The 20,987-nt window shown below is 46.1% G+C and overlaps 1 protein-coding gene across 4 annotated transcripts in view; it reads right to left on the bottom strand.

The window, feature by feature from the left end:
• The window catches only part of CTNND2 (catenin delta 2), a 931,760-nt gene that overhangs the window by 10,433 nt on the left and 900,340 nt on the right, over positions 1–20,987 (bottom strand). For all 4 annotated transcript variants that reach the window (XM_042997513.1, XM_042997503.1, XM_042997520.1 and 1 more), the window contains 2 exons: positions 8,598–8,724; positions 4,295–4,426 (listed from right to left, as the gene is read on the bottom strand). In XM_042997513.1, the coding sequence (XP_042853447.1) occupies positions 4,295–4,426; positions 8,598–8,724 (259 nt within the window). The remainder of the gene's footprint in view (positions 1–4,294; positions 4,427–8,597; positions 8,725–20,987) is intronic.

The following is a 20,987-nucleotide window of genomic DNA, read 5'->3' as shown; positions in this document are numbered from 1 at the left end:
AACCTGTTAATTTTCTTCATCACACTCAACACCATGTGGTCCTAGCTTGTGGGTGAGCTTGCTCTGGTGTCTTCCTTGTGTATCACCTCCCTTCACTGCTCCATGAGGCCAGAAATCAGTATCCCCACGTCTGGGACAGTGCTTGAACTCAGCGGATGCTCCTGGAGCGAGCATTATTCGCGGAGTGAACGAATGAATGAGTAACCCTGAGAAAAGAGGCCCTCAGAGCTATGGTTTGCTGATGGAAAATGTCACATCAAGGTGAAATTTTGTTTTTCTGGGACTCAGAACAAAATGCATTTTTTAATTAGTGGGGGGGGGGGGATCATGCACTCGTACTTGACTTGCTCCCCCTTCCTGTCATGGTTGTGGCTTCTGGGCTAAAGATGTTCCTACTGGAAGTTCTTTCCTCCTGCTCTTTGGTCCACTTCACCTGTTTATAGGAGGCTGTGTAGCTGAGATTGAACTTGAAGCTTCTGCAGACACATGAAGCAGATGTCTTCATGGATGCTCTGCCCTTGTATGTCTGACCCAAGAGCACACTCATGAGGAAATGCCTTTCTTCTTCTGTATGGGCCCCGATTTCCAACTGAATCAACATATTGAAGATTAGAATGGCTTTAAAAGGGCGTAAGAGAGACACTGACAAAAACGGGCTGGACCGTTTGATGTAAAGGCATTTGGGAAGCTCAGATGGGAGGGCAAAATCCCTGGGTGAATTTTAAAGTCAGGCCATGCAGCTGCTGGGATCACACAGCCCTCCTCTAATGCATGCTTCTGAACACGTAACGTTCCTAGGGAATCATGACCTCAAGAAATAGCTATAACCGTTCTGCATGCCTGAATGAAGAGCTGACATTGGCTTTCTGCAGGCTCCTCGGTGGCAAAAGAACACTAAGGGAGGAGACATTTCAAAAGACTCCATCTCAGCTCGATAATGAATCCAGAAGAGGTGGGTGGGGGGAGGCTGGCACAAAAACCTCGAAGGATCTTCATTTCTAAGGGCTCAGCAGAGGAGATTTTGAACCCAGGCAAGGGCCTGCTTCACTTTAAGCTGTCCCATGCTGCATTTTGAGCGTGAAACTTCCCATGGTTTTCCCAAGGTGGAGGGAGTGTTCTCTTTGGGGGAAACGGTAGGACATGCTCTGATGTCTTAGAAACAAGGGAGATGGCAGTTTTTCAGATATTTTTCAAGGTACTATACTGTAAGTGTCCCCTGGATATTTGTGAATGAGAAAAGGTATTGCTCTTGATGTGGCGGTCACAAGAGGTGTGACCTGCAGGTGAACACTGAAATGATGGGCACAAGCAAAAGTGCTGTAGAGCAGGGGCTGGCCATTCGTCCTCTCCATTCCTATATGAAACCTTGGCTCCCACCTGGCCTGGCTGGGGACTCACTCCTGCCACTGTGGAAGGTGGTAAGTAAATGCCTCCTCCTTCTGCCACCTCCTCCGTCACCACCTTCACCATCACCTCTTCCACCTCCTCCATCACCATCACCGTCTCTGCCATCGCCATCTCCTGTGTCGTCACCGTCACTGCCTCTGTCATCACCCCCTCCATCTCCAACATCACCGCCTCCACCATCACCTCCTCTACCCTCACCATCTCCTTTGTCACTACCATCACCGCCTCTATCATCACCCCCTCCACCATCACCATCATTGCACCCTCCATCACCGCCTTTTCCATCCTTCCACCATCACCTCCTCCAGCTCCACCATTATCACCTCCACCATCACCTCCTCCACCTCCACCTGCTGATTACCATCTCCTGTGTTACCACCATCACCGCCTCTATCATCAACACCTCCATCCCACCATCACCACCGTCACCGCCTCCTCCATCACCACCTCCACCGTCACCATCACCGCCTCCACCATCACCACCATATTTCCACTACCATCAACTTCACCTCTACCTCCTCTACCACCGTCATCACCTCCACCCCCATCATCACCTCCACTAGCAACTCCACCACCACTACCATCACTGTAGGTAACAGCAACTAACTTTTACATAGAACTCGGCTTAAAGGCAACCATCCTGTATAAATGTATTGTTCAATAAAGACCTCTGCTCTTCTAGGCGTGCTAGATGAGTGATAGCGTATTTTTGAATTGTTTAAAGTACATTAGAGCAAAGATGGTTAAGCCTTTTAAACAGGTTTGAAAAATTACATATACCTCAATACTGGAATTACCAAGCTCCCTGCCATTTTCTAGGAAGATTAAACATCTGGAGACATGTTAGATTTTATTGTTTATTTTACTATGTGTGCAGGGCATGATTATGTACCATTGGAAATATTTCAACATAAAAACACCCACATTTAAAAGCTGTGTGAGGGGTGCCTGAGTGGCTCACTTGGTTGAGTGTCTGACTCTTGATTTCGGCTCAGGTCATGATCTCACAGGTCACGAGGTGGAGCCCTACATCGGGCTCTGAACTGACAGCACGGAGTCTGCTTGGGATTCTTGCTCTCTCCCTCTCCCTCTGCTCTTTCCCTGCTCATAAGCTCTCCCTTTCTCTCTCAAAATAAATAAATGAACATTAAAAAAAAAGCCTTTTGAATAATTCTACTGGGCAAGAAAGAAAAATTAAATAACAATACAGTTTCACAATTATTCTTGTAATTATAATCTCAATGGGTCATCTCAGACAGCCAGTGATGTGGCCACCTAGGGCAATAAGAACCACAAAACGAATGGGGCAGGTGGATTTGGTGTCACTACTCTGGAGTAATTGGTACAAATAAGACTCTCTGCTGAATGCGTTGGCTCTAGGGACTCGGCATTCAGATTCATAGCTTTCTTTGTTCATGCTCGTCTACAACTGGGCCAACATTTAAGGGGGGAAAGCAGCACGTAAGAATAAGAAGGTACATCCTGCATAACGAGTTCAGGCATTAGGCTGAGACGTTCCCTGGTAGGGACTGTACGTGGAGGCAGAGTGCTGACCTGGGAGTTTGCATCGGGAGCATCTGTTTACTGTGCTTTTCTTTTTTGCAGTCATGCACGGTTACCATGGAAAACACTGCCTCTGGGGTAAGTGCACTTACCATTAGAAAGATTTATCTTAGATGGCCTGGGTCTGGAAGACACCTTAATAAATCATCCAATTTGTCTCTTCTGCTTCCCTGCAGGTCTACACCTAAATAATATCTGAGAAACTCACACTTTGGAGATCCTCTTGATAAGTTCTCAATGTCTGTTTAGGATTCTTCCCTTTATACCCCAGTTTTGTGAATGGCCTCATCCGGCCGTGTTCCTCACAGCCTATTTTCAAGAGGGATCCATCTCTATGTCCACGTGGCAAAAAAAGGGTGTGGAATCCCTGTTAGAGGTCCCGATGGCTCTGGAAGCTCTGCTTTCCAGGCACAACCTCCTCTACAGCAGAACCTCCAAGTCCTGTCTCTTGGAGGAGGGGAAAACCAGCACAGGGAGGAGTATGTGGAGAGCCTGGAGGGGATGAGGAATGGGAACAGTAACACTGCCCCAAGGAGAGTTGTTCAGAGCAGAAAGGGAGTTAAGGTCAAGGCTGGTCATGAGAAAGGCCAAGCAGCACATGCTGGATGGGTGGTGCTGGGCACCAATTTTTGCCTTGATGGGGTCCCAGCTGATGAGAAAGGAAAGGCAATGGGTATGATTGGGGTAGTGAGGGATAAAGAGCAGAAAAGATCAATGCCTCCGTATAGAAAGTGTGATGATTGGTTTTAATGAATCTTCTTAGGAGTTTGTCACGATAAGAGATTGGTTTCATGTCAAGAAGAGAAAATGCCTCCACAGGAGTTCTGAGGGTTTCATTGAAATCTCTTTCTTTACCGCCCCCACTCCCTTCCCCCTCTTTTCTCATCCACTTTCCCTTCCTTCTGTTGAGAAGAGCAAAGCTTGGCCATAGTGCACCCACCATCCTGGGTCCTCTCCACTCTGGATTATGTCAGTCAAGAAGAAAACCTATGGTGACTCCTCTCTCTCATTTGAGGGAATGTTACGAGATGAGCAGATGAGAAGGAAAGGGGTAGGTGAAGAATGAGAATACAATGTCCACAGAGAACATTTTCTCTTAGCTATTTTCAGGTATAAGTTATTTTCAGGTATAAGAGGCTCAGTTATATTCCTCTGGCTTAATCTCGTCCCCACTTCCTGAGAATCCTTGCTGTCAAGCTCTCAAGTGACCCTCTAGCTGCTAAGTCCTGCTGAGCTGTCAAGCATGGTTTGAAGTCTCCCGGCCTGGCCCCGTCCCGGATCAAGCCATAAGCTCTGAGGAGAATACGCAAGAAGCCGAGCTCACCTGTCATGGTGTCTTTCCTGGAAGTGTGTTCTCCTTTAGTCCCGTGGTAAGTGGCATTGCTCCCAGTGGATTCATAGTCTGTTTTCCTTTCCTTGAGGCTGATCATTTCCCGAGGTGAAGCTGGGGCACTTGCTACATAAAGAAATCAAAAGGAAGACTTTGTGGGTCTCATTCTGCAGCCCGGATAGCTTTTCACACCAACAGCTAAGGTCCTGAAGACACGTGACTCAACCTGAAGCAATATGTGTGCGTGGACCTGCTGATTTGTGTTCTTTTGGCTCTTGTCTCACCCCTTCCCCTTGTCCTTGTCATTCGGTGCTTTATAGTTATGGGAGCATGCAGCTTGGGGGCAGGAAATTAAAGGCGATCTCCTGAGGCCATCTTTCTTAAAAGACATCCTGATGGGGACATGACCCACCCAAGGTGTACAGGACAGTTTTCAGAATGAGATCAGGCTTGTTTTCTCTGTCTCCTCTCTTCTCTTTTCCTTCCCTACCCCTCCCTCCCTCTCTCCTTCCCTTCCCCTCTTCCTTCTTTTCTTCCTTTCTTCCTTTTTAAAAATCAGGTGTTTCAGAGGCGCTGGTACTGATGTTGAAGAATCTCTGATTAAAATAAATGCGGTTTTACTTAAACGCCGCGTGACTCAGAGACTCCCCTAAAGGAAGCCAGAGGAAGCAGCTAGGATGTTCTGTGGGGCTGGCGTGACCCGACTTGCACAGATCAGCCTGTGGAGGGGGCTGGGGCAGGGGTGCGCAAAGACATCCTTGATGAATGCCCCGAGCAATCTCCTACCTACGCCTTGCACCCCGGACCCAGGGAGTGAGCCCTGTCATCTCTTCGTGTCTCCATATCTAAAACAATGGGTTGTAATTAGAGGATCCCCCTGGGAAGTCCTCGAGTTTTTAAAGTGCCCTCAGAATAGAGGAGAGACTAACCTTGGAGGTAGGGAAGCAAACAGAAAGAGGTTTAGATTTCTTAGAAGATAGAATGGATCGGTCGGCAGCAGGTGAACAGCCCTACCGGTGCCGAGATGGGTCGGAAGGAGTGCAGGTCTGAGTGTGTGGGTGGCAGTGAGGCAGCCGCGGTCTGCGCTCCTCAGTGACACCGCTTGGCGTCTAGAGCTTAGACAATTGCCCCTATCTCAGTAGAGCTCGGGTGTGGTACTCTTCTGTCCCAGATCTGTCCCCAGCCTCCATGCCCGAGGACAGTGCTTCTTAAACTTGTTTCACCTTAAGACTCATCTAGAATCCAGGGATTCCAGGACCCCACCCCAGACCTTCTGAATATGAATTTTCAGGGGGTGGGTCTAGGAGTCCATACTTAACGAGCATACCTGGTAATCATTAAGGCTAGGGGAACTCTGGGGAACTCTCGATTTTTTTGGATAAAGCCCTCTTTGCCAGTAGTATCCAAGCCCCTTCCAGTCAATCCTCAGTATGTCTTTCAGCTTATCATTCACACCGTCTGCAGGATCCCTCAGCTCCAGCCCACCGGGCCTGCCTGTTCCCTCAATGTCCTTTTCTTTTCTGTGTCTGAGCCGCTTGGTGCATTTCATCAAGCTTAGTATCTCCTATGGGCAAATCCCTACGCTAGACACTGGGAACAGAAACACGAATCATGTCACTTTCTGAACTCGAGGAGGTCAGGAAACAGACATGCAAATAAACCGGTGTCAGAGGCAGAGTGCTTAGCAGACATCACAGCCAAAGGCTGAGGAGAGAAACAGACGGGGCCTTTGCCCCCATCCTTTCCCGAGAGGCACCCTGCCTGCTTCTCAAACCTATCCAAACAAAATCGAGGCTCCCTTCTCAGCTCTCAAAACCCCGAGAGGTTCTCAATCCTGGCTTCCCATTACAACTAAATCTTTGGAATACTTTCAAAAATACTGATACTTGAGGGGCGCCTGGGTGGCTGGCTCGGTTGGTTACGCACCTGACTCTTGATTTCGGCTCAGGTCGTGATCTCAGGGTTCGTGAGACCGAGCCCTACACTGGGCTCTGCGCTGATGGTGTGGAGCCTGCTTGGGATTCTCTCTCTCCCTCTGGCTCTGCCTCTTCCCCGCTCGTGTTCTCATTCTCTCTCTCTCTCAAAATAAATAAACTATAAAAATATAGTGACACTTGAACCCCACCCAGAACCTGTTGGATCGGAATCTCTGGATCTCTGGGTGTTAAGTCTATTGGGGAGACAGGGAAGAAAATGGTGTTTGCTCTACATAACGTGGCTGGGCTGTGTGTATCCAGTTCCCGGGTGTTCTCAGAACATGGGCCACTGTGTCTCCCTCACCTCCTCCACCTCTGCCCCTCTCTTATCTTCAGTTCTCTGTTGTCCTCTCCTGGGAAAGTCCTTTCCCTGCCCTTGCTTCTTCGTTTCTAGGTCTTCCTGCATAAAGGCTAGCCTTTTATGAGTCACTGCCAGGAAACCACGAAGGGACAATATTTTGGAGCCTCTTGACCAAAGTTCTCAATATTAGCACCTAATAGTGTGCAGATGGTGGGTTTATTAAGCTATGTCAAGTGTGTAATTATCTCTCAAGACCTCACACACTAGTCTGAGTCGCTAGGAAACTAAGATCATACTCCTGGAAAAATCCAATCACGCCAACAAGTGTTTGCTAGATGTCTTCAATGTGCCTCACGAGGAAATACCGGGTGGCGGCCTAGCTGAATGGCTGGGATAGCGTCTTGATAAGCCACCGCTTCTCCTTCCAGGCATCTTCCAATCCATTATGCCATTTCGCATCTTCCTAACAATGAGGGGCTCTTCACAGTTAGGGCTTTAGAAAGAACCCATCCTCGTGCTTCTCAGACTCACTGGTCTTTATCTTTCTAAGACATATGGAGGTAAGGGGTGCCTGGGTGGCTCAGTCGGTTGAGCATCTGACTTAGGCTCAGGTCTTGATCTCAGGGCTCATGGGTTCGAGCTCCGTGTCGGGCTTTCTGCTGTCAGCGCAGAGCCCACTTTGGATCCTCTGTCCCCCTCTCTTTCTACCCGTCCCCCACTCTCTCTCTCTCTCAAAAAATAAACAAAACATAAAAACAAGGACGTATGGAGGTAGGACATGTAAAAGGCCACCCCTGTGCTTCTGAGGCAGGTGGAGGTTTCTCCAGTTACATGGAGGTTTCTGATTCTCATCTAGTGGGGGACTAAACGTTAGCAGCAGTAACATCACACTAAAAATAGAAGCTTTCATGGGGCTGGGAGAGAGTGATTTATTTCAGTCAAATATTCCCCATTCATGTCTGATTTTCTTCATCATTTTGACAGTAAAGTGCGGTGTAAAGTTTTATGGCAAGTGATCTCAAGGGCAGAGGAGTGCCCTTCTACCATGCCCTCCGAGATGCAGGTCTCATAGCTCCTCACCAGGGCCAGGGCAGCAAAGAGCAAGGAGACACTCTTAAATAAAAGCCTATATAGCTGTGTGTGTGTGTGTGTGTGTGTGTGTGTGTGTGTGTGCGTGCACGCACACATATAGATATGATTATTTATCCATGCTTCCTTCTTACAACAAAACCCAAAACGCAGAGATAAAAAATTCAAACTTATGCTGTGAATAAAAACAATAAACACTATGTCACTTATATAGTAAATGATGTGCTCATATTTTGCCTTTAATTTTTTCCTTAATCTTGAGCAGTATATAATGTGATTGTAAAAGGGTATAAAGTGTCTTTATAAGTAAATAAGAACAGTTAGTTCAAAATGTAAGCAATGTGAAATGCTCCCAATGTGAAATGTCACAGAAATGTGACAAAACCAGAAAGAAAATTAAACTGAGTGACTTAAAAGTTACGGTTTCGCTTCGTAACAAGACTTTATCATTTATCAGCTGGTTTAAAGGTAATAACAACAGGCTAATCAGATATGGGGTGGTAATGAGACCCTCAATGGGATATTCAAATGTATGTCATTCTAGAGCAAGAAATAGCATGCCCTTTCTCCACTACTCTGTTATTCCAGTGATAATCAATACAATGTTACTCAAACTATTCCAAGTTGGAAAAAGGTGCACAGAAAACCCTGATTTGCAAACATCTGACAGCTGTCTTTATTCTTGTCGCTGACTAAATGCAGATCTAATACCTGTTAGAGATTTTTTGAAATCTGTTTGAGAGATTTGCTCCGAGTCTGTGTAAACATAACACAAAGTCACCACCGCTACGAAAGAAAACAGACTCATTTGAGACTTCTAGCAAATGTCCAAGTCGGACAGCTCTCCTTCTGCGGGAGTCGCCTAAGGGGTGGGAAGGAGGGCTCTGGGGCCAAGGGACAGCAGGCCTGGCTGGCTACAGGCGTCGCTTACCTGAGCGGTTGTTGGGAGACACACGCACAGGGGAGATGGAAGGCGTGCGGGAGGAAGAGTAGGGCCTTTGCCGATCCCTCTCGATGGTTGAGGATGAGGCTACAAAGTGATACTGTGACCATCCGTCCTGCAACAGACAGCACGCTCCCATTAAGTGGGGAAGGTGGAGTGATTCTTCATCACCTGACATTGCGACGTTCCAAACGCTAGATTTTGCAAAGCATTTCTGCAGTCTGTCAAAAGAGATCACTGAGCCCTGCTCGATCGATCATCAAGGTTCACAGAGACAAGTGTGAACAGAGACCCACCTTGCTCCCTCCAGACAGCCTGACATGGGGCGGGCCTGCTTTCCTTCCCAAACGTTGAATAAATGCCCAGAAGATTTGAACGAAAACATGATGCTAAAAATGTTAGATGACCTCACTGAAACTGTCTCATCTTTACCTACCTGCTTCCAGCTCTGTCTGGCCCTCTTTTCAACTGCCTTGAAGTCTTCCAAAAGTATTTACGCTTTTTATCCCCGAGGACCAATCAGTTTGCGATCACAATGCCAAGCAGCATCTTCCCTGCCAGGTGATCCCCCATTTTTGCTTCCAACCTCCTTGGCCGCCAACGCCCCGGCCCCACCTGCTCAAGGCCTTTAGCGTGACCGTCACTGTGTCTTCACGCCCAGATGGGTATGTTCTCTGGTTTAACCCAGAACTATATTGTTCACTTTAGAGCATATTCGAAATGTGTCCTACCAATTAAGTCTTCCATTAAGCCTTCAGTTAATATACAAAAATGCACATGTACCATTTTTTCATTATAAAAGCCAAATAAACACATTGTACATCATATTTTGTGAATTTAGAAAGCATAAAGAAGAAAAAAAATTGCCAGGAGTTCCACCCTCCCTTCACCCCGGCAAGAACTCATGTTCATGTATATCCTCCCAGTGTTTTCTCTTTTTTAATTCAACTTCATTTGCATCGAAGTCATATGTCAAAGGGACCTAAAACTACAACAAAGAAAAGCAGACACCTGCTTCACCCCCACTCCTGCTTCATAGAGGCAACCACTTCAACTCTTCTGGCTTTTTCTGTTTCTGATTATATTTAGATTTTTAAGGGACTCAATGTTCTATAAAGAATTGTTGCAAGCGTAAATAGATGGAAGTTAATGAAGAATAAAATTCATACTCATTTCAGTATTTCTGTCTTTGTTTATCTAATTCTTGTTCCTATTCTGTTTGGCTGGTAGGAAAAAGCCAAGGTGAGAAGTATGCTATTTTAAAAGCTATTATCTAGCGCTTACCTAGCACTACCTTTACCACAAGGCAAAACTTTCTCAACAATCTCATAGGCTGGATACTATTATTATCCCATTTTAGTCAGCCTTAGACAGTTAATGGGACACCTAAGTCAAACACGAAGCAAGTCAAGAAATATTAACACTGAAATGTGGCACACTTGTAAGTATTTGAAGGGAGAATAAAGCAAGGTTAGGGGATCGAGGAGCGTGGAGTGTGGAGATGCTGGTGTGGCTAGTTTATGGGATATGGTTATGGAATGTGTGTTGCTCTGGGACCACTTAGCATTGCAGCAGGGACCTGGAGGATGATAAGGTGCCAGGTACCGAAGACGCAGGCTGGCGCTTCCAGGCCACGGGAAGAATAGATGGGAACGCGGGTGGACGTGGGCTAAGCACATGTGAGAGCCACCAGAAGTCCCTGTGGCTGAGGAGCCATCAAGAGGCTCCAGAAAGATAAGAAGCCTTCGGAGTGACTAGAACAGTTTGGGGAGAGTAGAACAGAAGCGGGGAGACCAAGGAAGAAACTATCCGTTGGACGAGGGAGACACAACCCTGGCTTGGATAGCAGCAGATGATGGGCAATGGGCAGATATGGCATCTGTGTTGGAGGGTTTGCTGATGACCTGGCTGTTGGGTGTAGGCGAGAGGAGTCAAGCTTTACCCCAGTGTTCCTGGTATGAACAATAGGGTACTGGAAGTGCTATTTACTGAGACAAGGAATACTGGGAGAGAAGTAGCTTTAGGTGTTGAAACCAACTGCCATTTGGGACAAGTTGGGTAGAGATGCCTGTTGGACATGAAAAAGAAGATACAGAATAAAGCAGAATGTGCAAATCAGGGTTTCAAGAGTGATTTCAGGGCTGGAGATAAAATTTTGGAGTTGAGCATAGAGATGTTATTTGAAACAAGGAGAATGGACAGAAATGTGAATGCAGATAAAGGAAGAAAACAGGGGACACAGGAATGAGTTCTGGGATACTCTAGTATTTAGAGGGTGTGAGGAGCCTGAGAAGGGACAGAAAGAGCTGGGAGGAGGACCAAGAAGGTATGAGATCAGGCAAGATTAGGAAAGCTGATGGGTAAAGGAGAAGACCAACCGGATGAGAGGCAGGACCAGCAACTGGCCACTGGCCTGGGGAACATGGAAGCCATTATGACTGGGGCAAAAGTACTTTCTCTGGTCAGGTTGGCAAACATCTAACTGGAGTGGGCTCCACAGATAATGAGAATTGATGAAGGAGAAGGGTGAGCACAGACCACTTTTGACAAAGTTTTATTATTAAGGGGAGTGGAGAAATGGGGCTTGGAGAGACTTGAGTGACAAGAGGTATTTTCATAGATCACCTGGGAGATACTGAGCATTTCATTCTTTCCTTGGGAGTGACTCAACAGAGAGGAGGAAAGAGCCGGTGATACCACAGAGGAAGCGAGAAGTTGCAGGGAATTTCAGGGAGGAGCGTGGAGAGGATTTGGGAACAATGGGCTCGTGTGCCATGGAATAGGAGGAGGACAGCCAGGTAGTGTGGTCACAGATGCAGCAAGGAGGCTGTAGATTTGGTGGCGGGAGGCTAAGGACATTCTCTCATGTTTTCTTGCATGTTCTCTGGGTGGGGTGAGAAGTGAGGTCATCAGTGGAGCGTGAGGAAGAGCTGGAGGTTAGAGAACAAAAGGGAGGAGGGGGACAAAAGAGAGGAAGGAGGGAAGGTGTGTGAAATGGTTCTTAAGGTAAGTGGGGGGCAAGCTGACCACGGCCAGGCGGTCTGGAGGCCAGAATGCTGAGAGGCGACTTGAGGCACGTGGCAATGAATTTACAATGAGACCACAGGTTCGCATCGTTGCTTATTTTCTCCAGCCAAATTCAGCTGCCCTGTGGCAGGTGTGGAGTTGATTGAATTGGATGGGGGTGGTCAGGAAGGCAACCTGGAAGGAGACAGGGAGTGCAAACAGAATGTCATGGAAGCCCATGGAATCTACGCCTGGGACAAAGGAAAGTGTAAATGTTGAGGAGATGGAGAATAAAAACTAGTTGGTGGCTGCAGATCCTAAAAGGGTCACAGGCTGCTGGGGTGAGGGTACTTCACAGATGCTGGTTTTTCCCTTGGGGAGGGGCGTGGCAAATCAAACAGCCACCACTTGAGAGGGCAGCAGGGTGGCGGGTGTGGGGAGCGTGTGTTCAGGGATATCCCAGCGTCAGAGCAAGAAGAAGGGGTGGGCAAAGCATACAGGGGATTTTGCTGATAGCAGACCATGGGCTAAAGGGGGAAAGGAATGGGAAGCAGGTGAAAGAAAGGTGGGTTACTGGGGCAGATTACTGGCTATCCTGAATCTTTAAATGCTAATGGTCCAGTAACAACAGATGGCCCAAGAGTCTTGAGCGATGCAATTGTGGTGACTGAGGTGATCAGGGGTGGAAGGCATAAATCCTCCTCAGAGAAAGGTGGGAGTATGGCATGGTAGGTAAGGGGTAGGTGTCAGGGTAGAAGGAGAAAATGTCTCCATGGGAATTTGTGCATTTCCCTTAAATCCTCTGTCAGGTGTTGGCAAGGATAGGGAAGGGGCAGTCTTACAAGAGCACGTGCAGGATGGGAGCTATTTCAAAAGCGTATGCATCCGAAAAAGTGTATTCATGTATGGGAACAATTTGAAAAATTGTTTAAAAAATATATTCCTTTCTTTTGGAGGTAAAGCTCTGTTGACCACAAAAATCCTTGAATATGATCAACAGAGGCAGATCATGTTGTGTTTGTTTCACAATTTAGAAGATATACTTCGGGGTTCCACATAGTGGTTCAGGAAATAGCTTTAATCAAAACCTTGGCTTCTTCGGTCATGAAGAAGTCACGATGCTCCACATGTCATTTAAGGTAAATAAAATATTTCCCAATAAGTCTATCAGCTAACATTTTGTATGTTTTAAGACCAAAGGAGGCGCTAGAGAGAAATGTGGCACAGTTCTTGATCTGGTTTGGTTTTACTTGGTGAGACGGCAATGGATTGCTCAACGTCTCTTACAACGTCTCTTACAACAAAGCATCTTTTTGCTCAGCATTTCAGATTCCATGATGCTTAGATGACAATGGGACCATGGAAGTACTTACATCTCAGGAAATACCAGGAAAGCGCATACTGAAACTGCTCACTCAGGAAGAAACTCTTGTAAGGATGCACCAAACAAAACCTTTCCAATCCCTCGTAAGACCCGATTCTGGGAATGCAAAGGCATGACAGAGATGTGGCCTTGCAGGGAAGCTGTCTGTGGGTGAGGGGATTAGCACACACTTGAGGAGGATGTTTAGAGGCTCCGAGAAGGCCACCCTGCTTCTGACACTTCTGCGCATAGCCCACGACTTGTATGCATGTGAACACAGAAACTTTGAAGGGAGGTCGGAGGAGGGAGCCTAGGGAACAGGGCACAGTGGAAACCCAGTTAAGGCTCTTGATTAGAGAAGTTTCCTGAGCCACTGCAGGAGCAAGGAGGGGTGATCTGGTTACAGCTCATGTCCACCTTCTCTCTCATTCACCGATCCAGAGCGAAGGTGCCGTGACTAAAACATGGAACTCTCACATTGCTACATGCAACCATGCCTAGAAGGGACCCCACAGTTTTAACTCTGGTTAAACTGGTAGGAACTTCCCAATGTCATGGAAAACAGTGTATCAGATGCTACAGATGACGGTACAGATCAATCAGTAAGTTATGTGGAATGATTAATTACCTTGAGAAGAAATCTCATGACCCTCCAGATCTTTTAGTGTATGATTTTTTTTGAAATTGCAAAATTGAACATTTTTTTCTGAAAAATTTTTTTTTTTTTTTTTTTTTGCTTTCCAAAGAAGAAGGGAAATGAAGCCATATTTTCTTTGGGAAGTTATTGCTAAGCTGACATTCCTTTTATCCAAATAGCCATGTGTGTATTTGTTATCTAGCCAGCTTGCAATCAATTCATTATTCATTTACTTCCCAGGGCCACTCAGGAAGGCTTGAAGTGGTTTACATAAACACACACAACTTGGGCACATATCTTTTACATCACTTGCCTCTTAGATTACTATTTTTTCTTCTTAAAATTTTAACTCCCTGTAGACCAGACGCTTTTTCCTGAATTTTAGTCTACCAGGTGCTCGACCACAGTCCCCATTCACATCACCCCTTTGCCTTCTAGGTGTTCGATAAGAAACCTCAAGGAAGAAAAACAGAATGGAGGACAGCCACAGCAAATAGGAAAGGGCCGTTAATCCTTAATATTGACGATAAAGGACTCTTTCAACGTCTGTCTTTCGCCTCCAGGAGAATGACCGAGAAGTTGTGCCCTTCAGCTCAAGACCCAGCCAAGCTGTCAAAAAGGTGATATGATATCTGTGCCTCAGATTGGTTTTTATTTTTAACACATTAAACTTAAAATAGAGGTTGTTCAATTGTTCCAGGTAGATAGAGATAGAAACCTGAAAGAGGAGTTCAAAGTCATTGAACTTTAAATTGCCGCCAGGAATAATCTGATTTTCTTTATCTTCTCCTTTTACTGTCCTTCTACCAATTTCAGTCTCTGTGTTAAAGTTCCCAGCCTGTTTCTTTATGAAACTGTATTATTCCCCAAAGCTACTATCACCCGTATCGGTACTTTCAATGGTTCAGAGCTCGTGAGAATCCGGGCAACGTTCTTCTTCATGGGCTCGAAACTGGTCTTCATCATATGTGCATCTGGTGGTCACTCCATTTAGTTCTTATGCATCTTCCCCTTAAGTATTTGGAGGTCTCCAATGTATAGGAATATTAAGTTTAGGACCATCTTGTAGATACCTCCAAGAAGACTGATGGGAGAGACTTCCACTAACAGATTTCAGATGAAGGGACAAAGTGGCTTCCAGATTGGTCTACATGAGGGTAGTGTAACACACACCTGCCCCCATTTTCTTACTCTGGAAAGTGTGCAGCACAGGTCAGCATCTGAATCTGTTAGGTCTGCGCACAAAGGCTAGCTAGAGCTCTTCGTCAAGGCTGAAAACTGCTTTCACCTGGGGCCTCTCTGTCGCCCGAGAGCTGAAATGAGAAGGTCGCCAGGAATCAGCCCTTCTCCCCTGGTCTACGTGAGTATCACAATTCCTGGTAAGCTCTGCCTCCATTTCTTTTCCATAAATTAAGGGCAAAAATAACTCAATCAGCTTGGGGAGGTTTCAAAATAGTAATGCCTGGGTCTCAGGCCCTGAGATTCCCATTTAAATTGTTCTGAGTAGGGCCCGGGCATTGGTATTTTCAAAAGCCCCCTGGGTGATGTAGGGACAGTGACCTGCTGGTTTGTTGAAGTTTCTGTGCACAGGCCGTGGTGACTAATAGGGATTCAGAATACGTCTTCAAGTGTTGAATCCTAGGAGGCCCTGAATGTCTGACTTCCCTGGGGAATGTCAGAAAAGGCCTTCTCAAGGTTGACGTCTACGGGAACAAAAATAGGTCCCAACCTCAGAGCCGAGAGGTGCCACACACACACACGGAACCCCAATCACACCCGATTACCCAGCACCCACCGGCCACGTGATTCAATTTCGCATGTCTGCACCTCGGATCAGGCAGTTCCACAACCTGGCACAGCCCCTTCCCTGCCTCTTCCTGACAGATCTTACGTATCCTGCACACTTTGGTGCGAGGTAAAGAGGAGGCAGGCAGTACCTGTTCATTAAATCACTATTGCTAAATGGATTATGCCTCCCAGATTTGGTGGGGGGGCCTTTAGCATTGCTATTCTAGATTTTTTTGCTTCACTATGAACAAACTACTTTGCGATCCCGCTACGGACCGCCGCGGTCCCGTCTCCCCAGCTGCGAGGTAGGGTCGGGCCTTGCTTATTTCTGAAGCCCAGGTCCCTGGGCATAGTACCTGCAACACAGAGAAGCTTAAGAAATAGTAGTTGGACCCAGTGATTTAAGAGGACTGCACTGATTATTGTACAACAAAATGATAATCAATGTCATAGGCTTTATAGCCAGCCTCTATAGTTCTTATACTCCATTGTCCTGTAACAAATGAAGGTTATCAGATATTTATGATGTTTTTATTCTAGCTTAGGGCAACCTCATCAGTATCATCTTCTGCCGTCGGTATAGCTGTCTTTTATGACATGCTTACCGCTGGGCTGCAGGCTGTGTTAGTTTATTTAGGTAAAACGGCACTTAAAAAAAAAAAAAAAAGGCCTACGGCTTGCCTGCTCCATTTTAGATGGTAATTTCTTCCTCAGCTGCCACTGTTTCAGTGTGAGGTATATAAAACAGCCTCCTCTTTAACCATCTTGTAGATAATTTGAGGCACCATTATACCTGCCACATCTGGCCCCAGATGGGTGCTGATTCCATTCGTGGCTCTCAGAGCACGTACTGAGCCCACCCCCATCTCTACCACTCCCTGCAGCACAGAAAACACCAGCACCTGTCCACGGCACAGACACTCAGTTCTCCGCAAACACAAATGCTCAGGAGAGCCAGGAAGGAAGGGGAGAAGGGAGGACGTGTCATGTTTTCTGTTAGCTTTGCTCCAATTTCCTTTAAGGTTGGGTCCAGGAGCCCATACCTATTCCCGGACTGTGCTTCCCCAGACTGAAGGGATGGTTTTTGAATGGGTCTCCTGTGGGAACATTCCTGGGCGGGGAACACTGGTGCCCAGCGTCACTGCCCCAGAAAGTGGGATGCAGGGCACTCCGACAGGAGGTGTGGAGAGCAGTTTGGTAAGATGGAGTGAAGCTGAACCATGGGGGAGTGTTTGAAGATTTATCCCCCGACCCCCCAACTTCCAGGAAACATCCTGTCACCCAGCTGAGCCCCCAACCCCCTGGCCTCCATGCTGAATCAGAGAAGTGATGCAGAAGGACAGAAAGACACTGTTAGATGGAGGGGGAGGAAAAGGATGAGGGAGAGAGGTTACCCCATGTATATACTACAGAGTTTAAAGAGATGGTGGAAGGGTAAATATCTCAGGGGCTGTTGAGAGGATCTGGTGATTAGAGAGAGAAAAAGGGCTGGGGCGCCTGGGTGGCCCAGTTGGTTAAGCATCCGACTTCGGCTCAGGTCATGATCTCATGGTTCGTGAGTTCGAGCCCTGTGTCTGGCTCTGCACTGACAGCTCAGAGCCTGGAGCCTGCTTCGGTTTCTGTGTCTCCCTCTCCCTCTCTCTCCCTGCCCCTCCCCTGCTCACACTCTGCCTGTCAGAAATGAATAAACTTTCAAAAAAATTAAAAAAGAGAGAGAGAGCAAAAGTGGTTAGATACCAAATCCTCAGTTACATAGTTCAGGAGATGTGATTAAAGGACATGGAATTTCACCTGAATTCCCTAGAAGTCTCTGACCTCTGGAAGAAGGAACCCTTTGGAAACTAGACAGCAACAGGTGGAGGATGATGGAGTGAGTGAACACCCATCGAATGGTAAGTTAAATGGCGATGTTCCCATTTACAGCTCCATTTTCAAGGTGACTTTTGGAAGTCTTCTCTTCTATACTTAGAATTTAGATTTAACAAATCTTTTCTAATGCTAAGTGACATCTCTGACTTGGACAAAAGCTTCAATCAACAACTAACCTGAAAATGGAGAACAGTTGTTATTTCCACTGAGATAGATGGCAGTGGGAACCCAAGATACATACTAGGACACTGTTAGCCCATCTTCGGTCATTGGTGTTTTTCCTCCCTTTTGAAAACAGCTCTGGAACGTCCTTAATCTGATGAGATTTTCTTGGCCTCTAAACAAGGATTTCTCAGTAGGCACACACAGACTATTTGATTCTGAAGTAACAAATACAAGTTTTTTGCGTTAGCTGTCCTTGAAGGCTCTCAGTCCATAAAGCTTGTCAATTCTAATTTGCTTTGAGTGACCTGAGATAGAAAGGAAGTGTGGTAGAAACCCTTTGGGCTTTTAGCAACCCAAGCGCAGTCGCTCATTCAAACTGGAACGCTTACAGCTTGTTTCTTGCACGCACTAACAGGCCTTCTTCATCAGGAACCTATTTTTCAGATGAAAGTCAAAACATGAATTGTTGACATCCTTTGAAAAAGGCAACCAGCTAAGATATTATGGCTCACTGAGGAAAAACTTGATTGCTCAACATTGTGCCAGTTTTCCAGTCATTTTTAAGTGGAATAAACCCATTAATGTAATCACATGAAGCAGAGAGAGAAGAGGTTCCAAATTAGTGGTAGTTATGCAAACGTACTTCCTATTTCAATAAAAGGTATTATGTAGAAAAAAAGGGAAGTAGGGTATTCGCGCGGCGGGCATGATTGAAGCCCAGGCCAGAGTCTGCATGTCAATGAAATCTCAGCCTCCCTTTGCTGTAATAAAACAAGCTCCCATCTCTTTTTAAGGTAAAGTGTTTGTTAAAGATTCATTAAAACTAATTCCATCAACAATTCGACAACAAAACCTAGTAGAGTTAAATATTTAAACTAAATCTTAAGGGCCAAAAGGGAGTATTTGCAGTTTAATACAGAAATAAATACCACCTGACATACCAGTTGCTTTCATTAGTTTGTTTCAGCTCTGGTGCTTCTAATGGAATTTAATTAAATTGATTTGGATACTTAAAGGTACAGTAAACACGGAGAAGCTTCTTCTGTAGTACAGATTTCCCCCTCTATCCAAAAGTTCACTTGACGCCATTTTTCCCTTATGAAGGACTTACCTTAGAACCTGTTTTCACTAAATGGAAGAAATCCAGAGAGGATTTCTGCTTTTATGAAATGGAAATTGCTGCTTCACTTTACATGATTTCAGTTTACAAAAGGTTTTATAGGAGCACTCTACTTTTGGATAGTGGGGGAAACCCATACCATCTTTTTTCAAAGCAAATACCAAGCAAATCTATTTCAGGAATTCAATTTACTGCCATGGGTCTAATTCTGAAGAATCAAGATGACTGAGAAGACTCAACAGGCTGGAAAGAAATTTATAGAATTTGGTCAAAGAAAGTGTGCCATTGTTAACGACCAGTAGTTAACTGGTACCAACAGAATGCAGGAAAAACGCTCAGAAAATTGAAATAAGACCAGTTCAGTTCTTTTGTTTCCCTGGTGTCCCTTCTGAGGCCTTAAAACAAAGACCTGAGGTGGATGATCTTTAACAATGCCCTCTGTGTTCCAGATCGTGCTGCAAAATTAAATTCGGGGTGAACTGAAGAAAGTCCAGTGTTTGACAAATTCAAATGTCTCATTTCTAGTGTGCCCCATTCTGACATCTGAAAAGTCAAGTCTTTTACATCTGTACTCATCAGTGATCAGCAAGTTCAAAGCTCAGTCCGGGTCCCAACCTTGATGTCTTCCCATCCCCCCCCTACTGAAACGTGCTACAGACCGTGGACATGGAAGCAGGGTCACTGAACGCGTCCTCTGCTAAGCTTCAGCTCTAGAGTGGGGACATTGCTGGGTTTATTTAGTAAACATTAATAAGTGCCTGGCACTGTTCTGGGCACAGGGGCTAGAACAGAGGGAGGTAGCAATGGCTCCTGAGGGGGAGATAGAGGGGAGATGGACATTTAAGATATGATCACATCACATTACTTTTCTGGTAAGAGCCATGAAGAAAAAGTACAAGTAATTATAAGGGTTCTTTACTAGCCTTGGAGGGTTGGAGAGAGTCAGGGAGATTTCCTTGAGGAAGTGACCATTAAAATGAGATGGAAATAGATAGGCTTGGTGGGAGAGGAGAAAAGGCATGTTTTGCTGAGGAATGAACCTATGCCCATGCAGTGCAAAAGCCCTGAGGTGGGCACAGCTTTGTGCCTGTAAGGAAGAGCACAGACAGGAACTAGGAGGCCAGAGTAGCTGCAAGTGACTGAGAAAAGGTAGAGGGAGGTGAGCTTGGAGAGACGAGTAAGGCTTTCTCTTGAGAGATACTGGAAGCTACTGATGAGTTTTAAATCAGGACACTGAAAAGGCTAGAACTGGATTTATAAAAGTGTATTCTGAATGCTTAATGGACAACAGGCTGAAGATGGTAAAGTAGATTCCACAAAACCAATCAGGCAGCAACTGGACCAGGACTAGCAGTCCACCATGATGGTGATGGAGGTAACGATGGGAGAGGTAGCTGGACTTGAGAGATATTTAGAAAATAGACCCTGTAGGGCTTGGTGGAAAGTACAGTGGAGATAAGGAAGAAAGAGGTACACTGAGATAACTCCCGGACTTCTGAAAAGAACAACCAAGTGGGTGCTCTTTACTGAGATGGGCGGAAGAACAGATTTGGGGGAGATATGGAGAGCGGCTTGTTGGATGTGTGGACTGTTAGAGCTTGTGATCTACTGAAGTCGAGATGTCACATGGTCATTGTGTATATAGGCTTGAGTTTAGGAGTGAAGACCATGTAGAGAAATAAATGTAGATGCCATTGGCATTCAAATGTATTTTTAACACAAGGGAGCAGATGAGCTCATCTATAATGGAAGGAATAGGGAGAAAAGCAAAGATGCCTCAGGGAAGACCAGGGGCCCGCACAAAAGACTGAGTGGGAGTGCCTTGGGAGGTCAGAGAAAAACCAGGCAGGAAGGAGTGGGGGCAGAGAAGCCCAGAGGAGATCATGCAAAGAAGGAGGAGATGGTCAGGACTACTAATCGCTCATCCAAATCCATTTCCTTTTGTTCCTGGACACACACCGAACCCCCATGTTCCAGCTTGCCTTGCAGCTTCCTATGGCTGTGTGATGGGGATCTAGCCCATTGAGGGCGGAGGGATGGGGATGTGCCATTGCTAGTTTGGTGGCAGGTCTTACAGCCTTACACATGGTAGGACTCTGGGCTCCGGGCTCCTGAACGTCCACAAAGAGAAGAGCTGATCTGCCCACATGAACACCTGTCCAGAATGGTTGCAGGAACAGGAAAATAAACTTCTATCAAGTTGTATCATTGGACGTTTAGGTTTGCTTGGCTCAGCTGGAAGCCTTCCCTGATGAACATGGACAGTGGAACTGGTTGAACACTGTGATCAGGAGCAATTTCAAGAGAGGCATGAGGACAGACGTCATGTCAGATTTTGGGGGTGAGAGCCTAACACAGAAAGTGAGAAAGCAGGCACGATACATGAACTCCAAACCTTCTAGAAACGTGACTGCGAGGGTGGGAAATGTG

The sequence above is a fragment of the Panthera tigris genome, chromosome A1 (assembly GCF_018350195.1).
Source record: "Panthera tigris isolate Pti1 chromosome A1, P.tigris_Pti1_mat1.1, whole genome shotgun sequence".
In the NCBI taxonomy this organism is placed as follows: Eukaryota; Metazoa; Chordata; class Mammalia; order Carnivora; family Felidae; genus Panthera; species Panthera tigris.
Note: the sequence above shows the minus strand (reverse complement) of the source record. Positions and strands in the feature narration are given on the sequence as shown.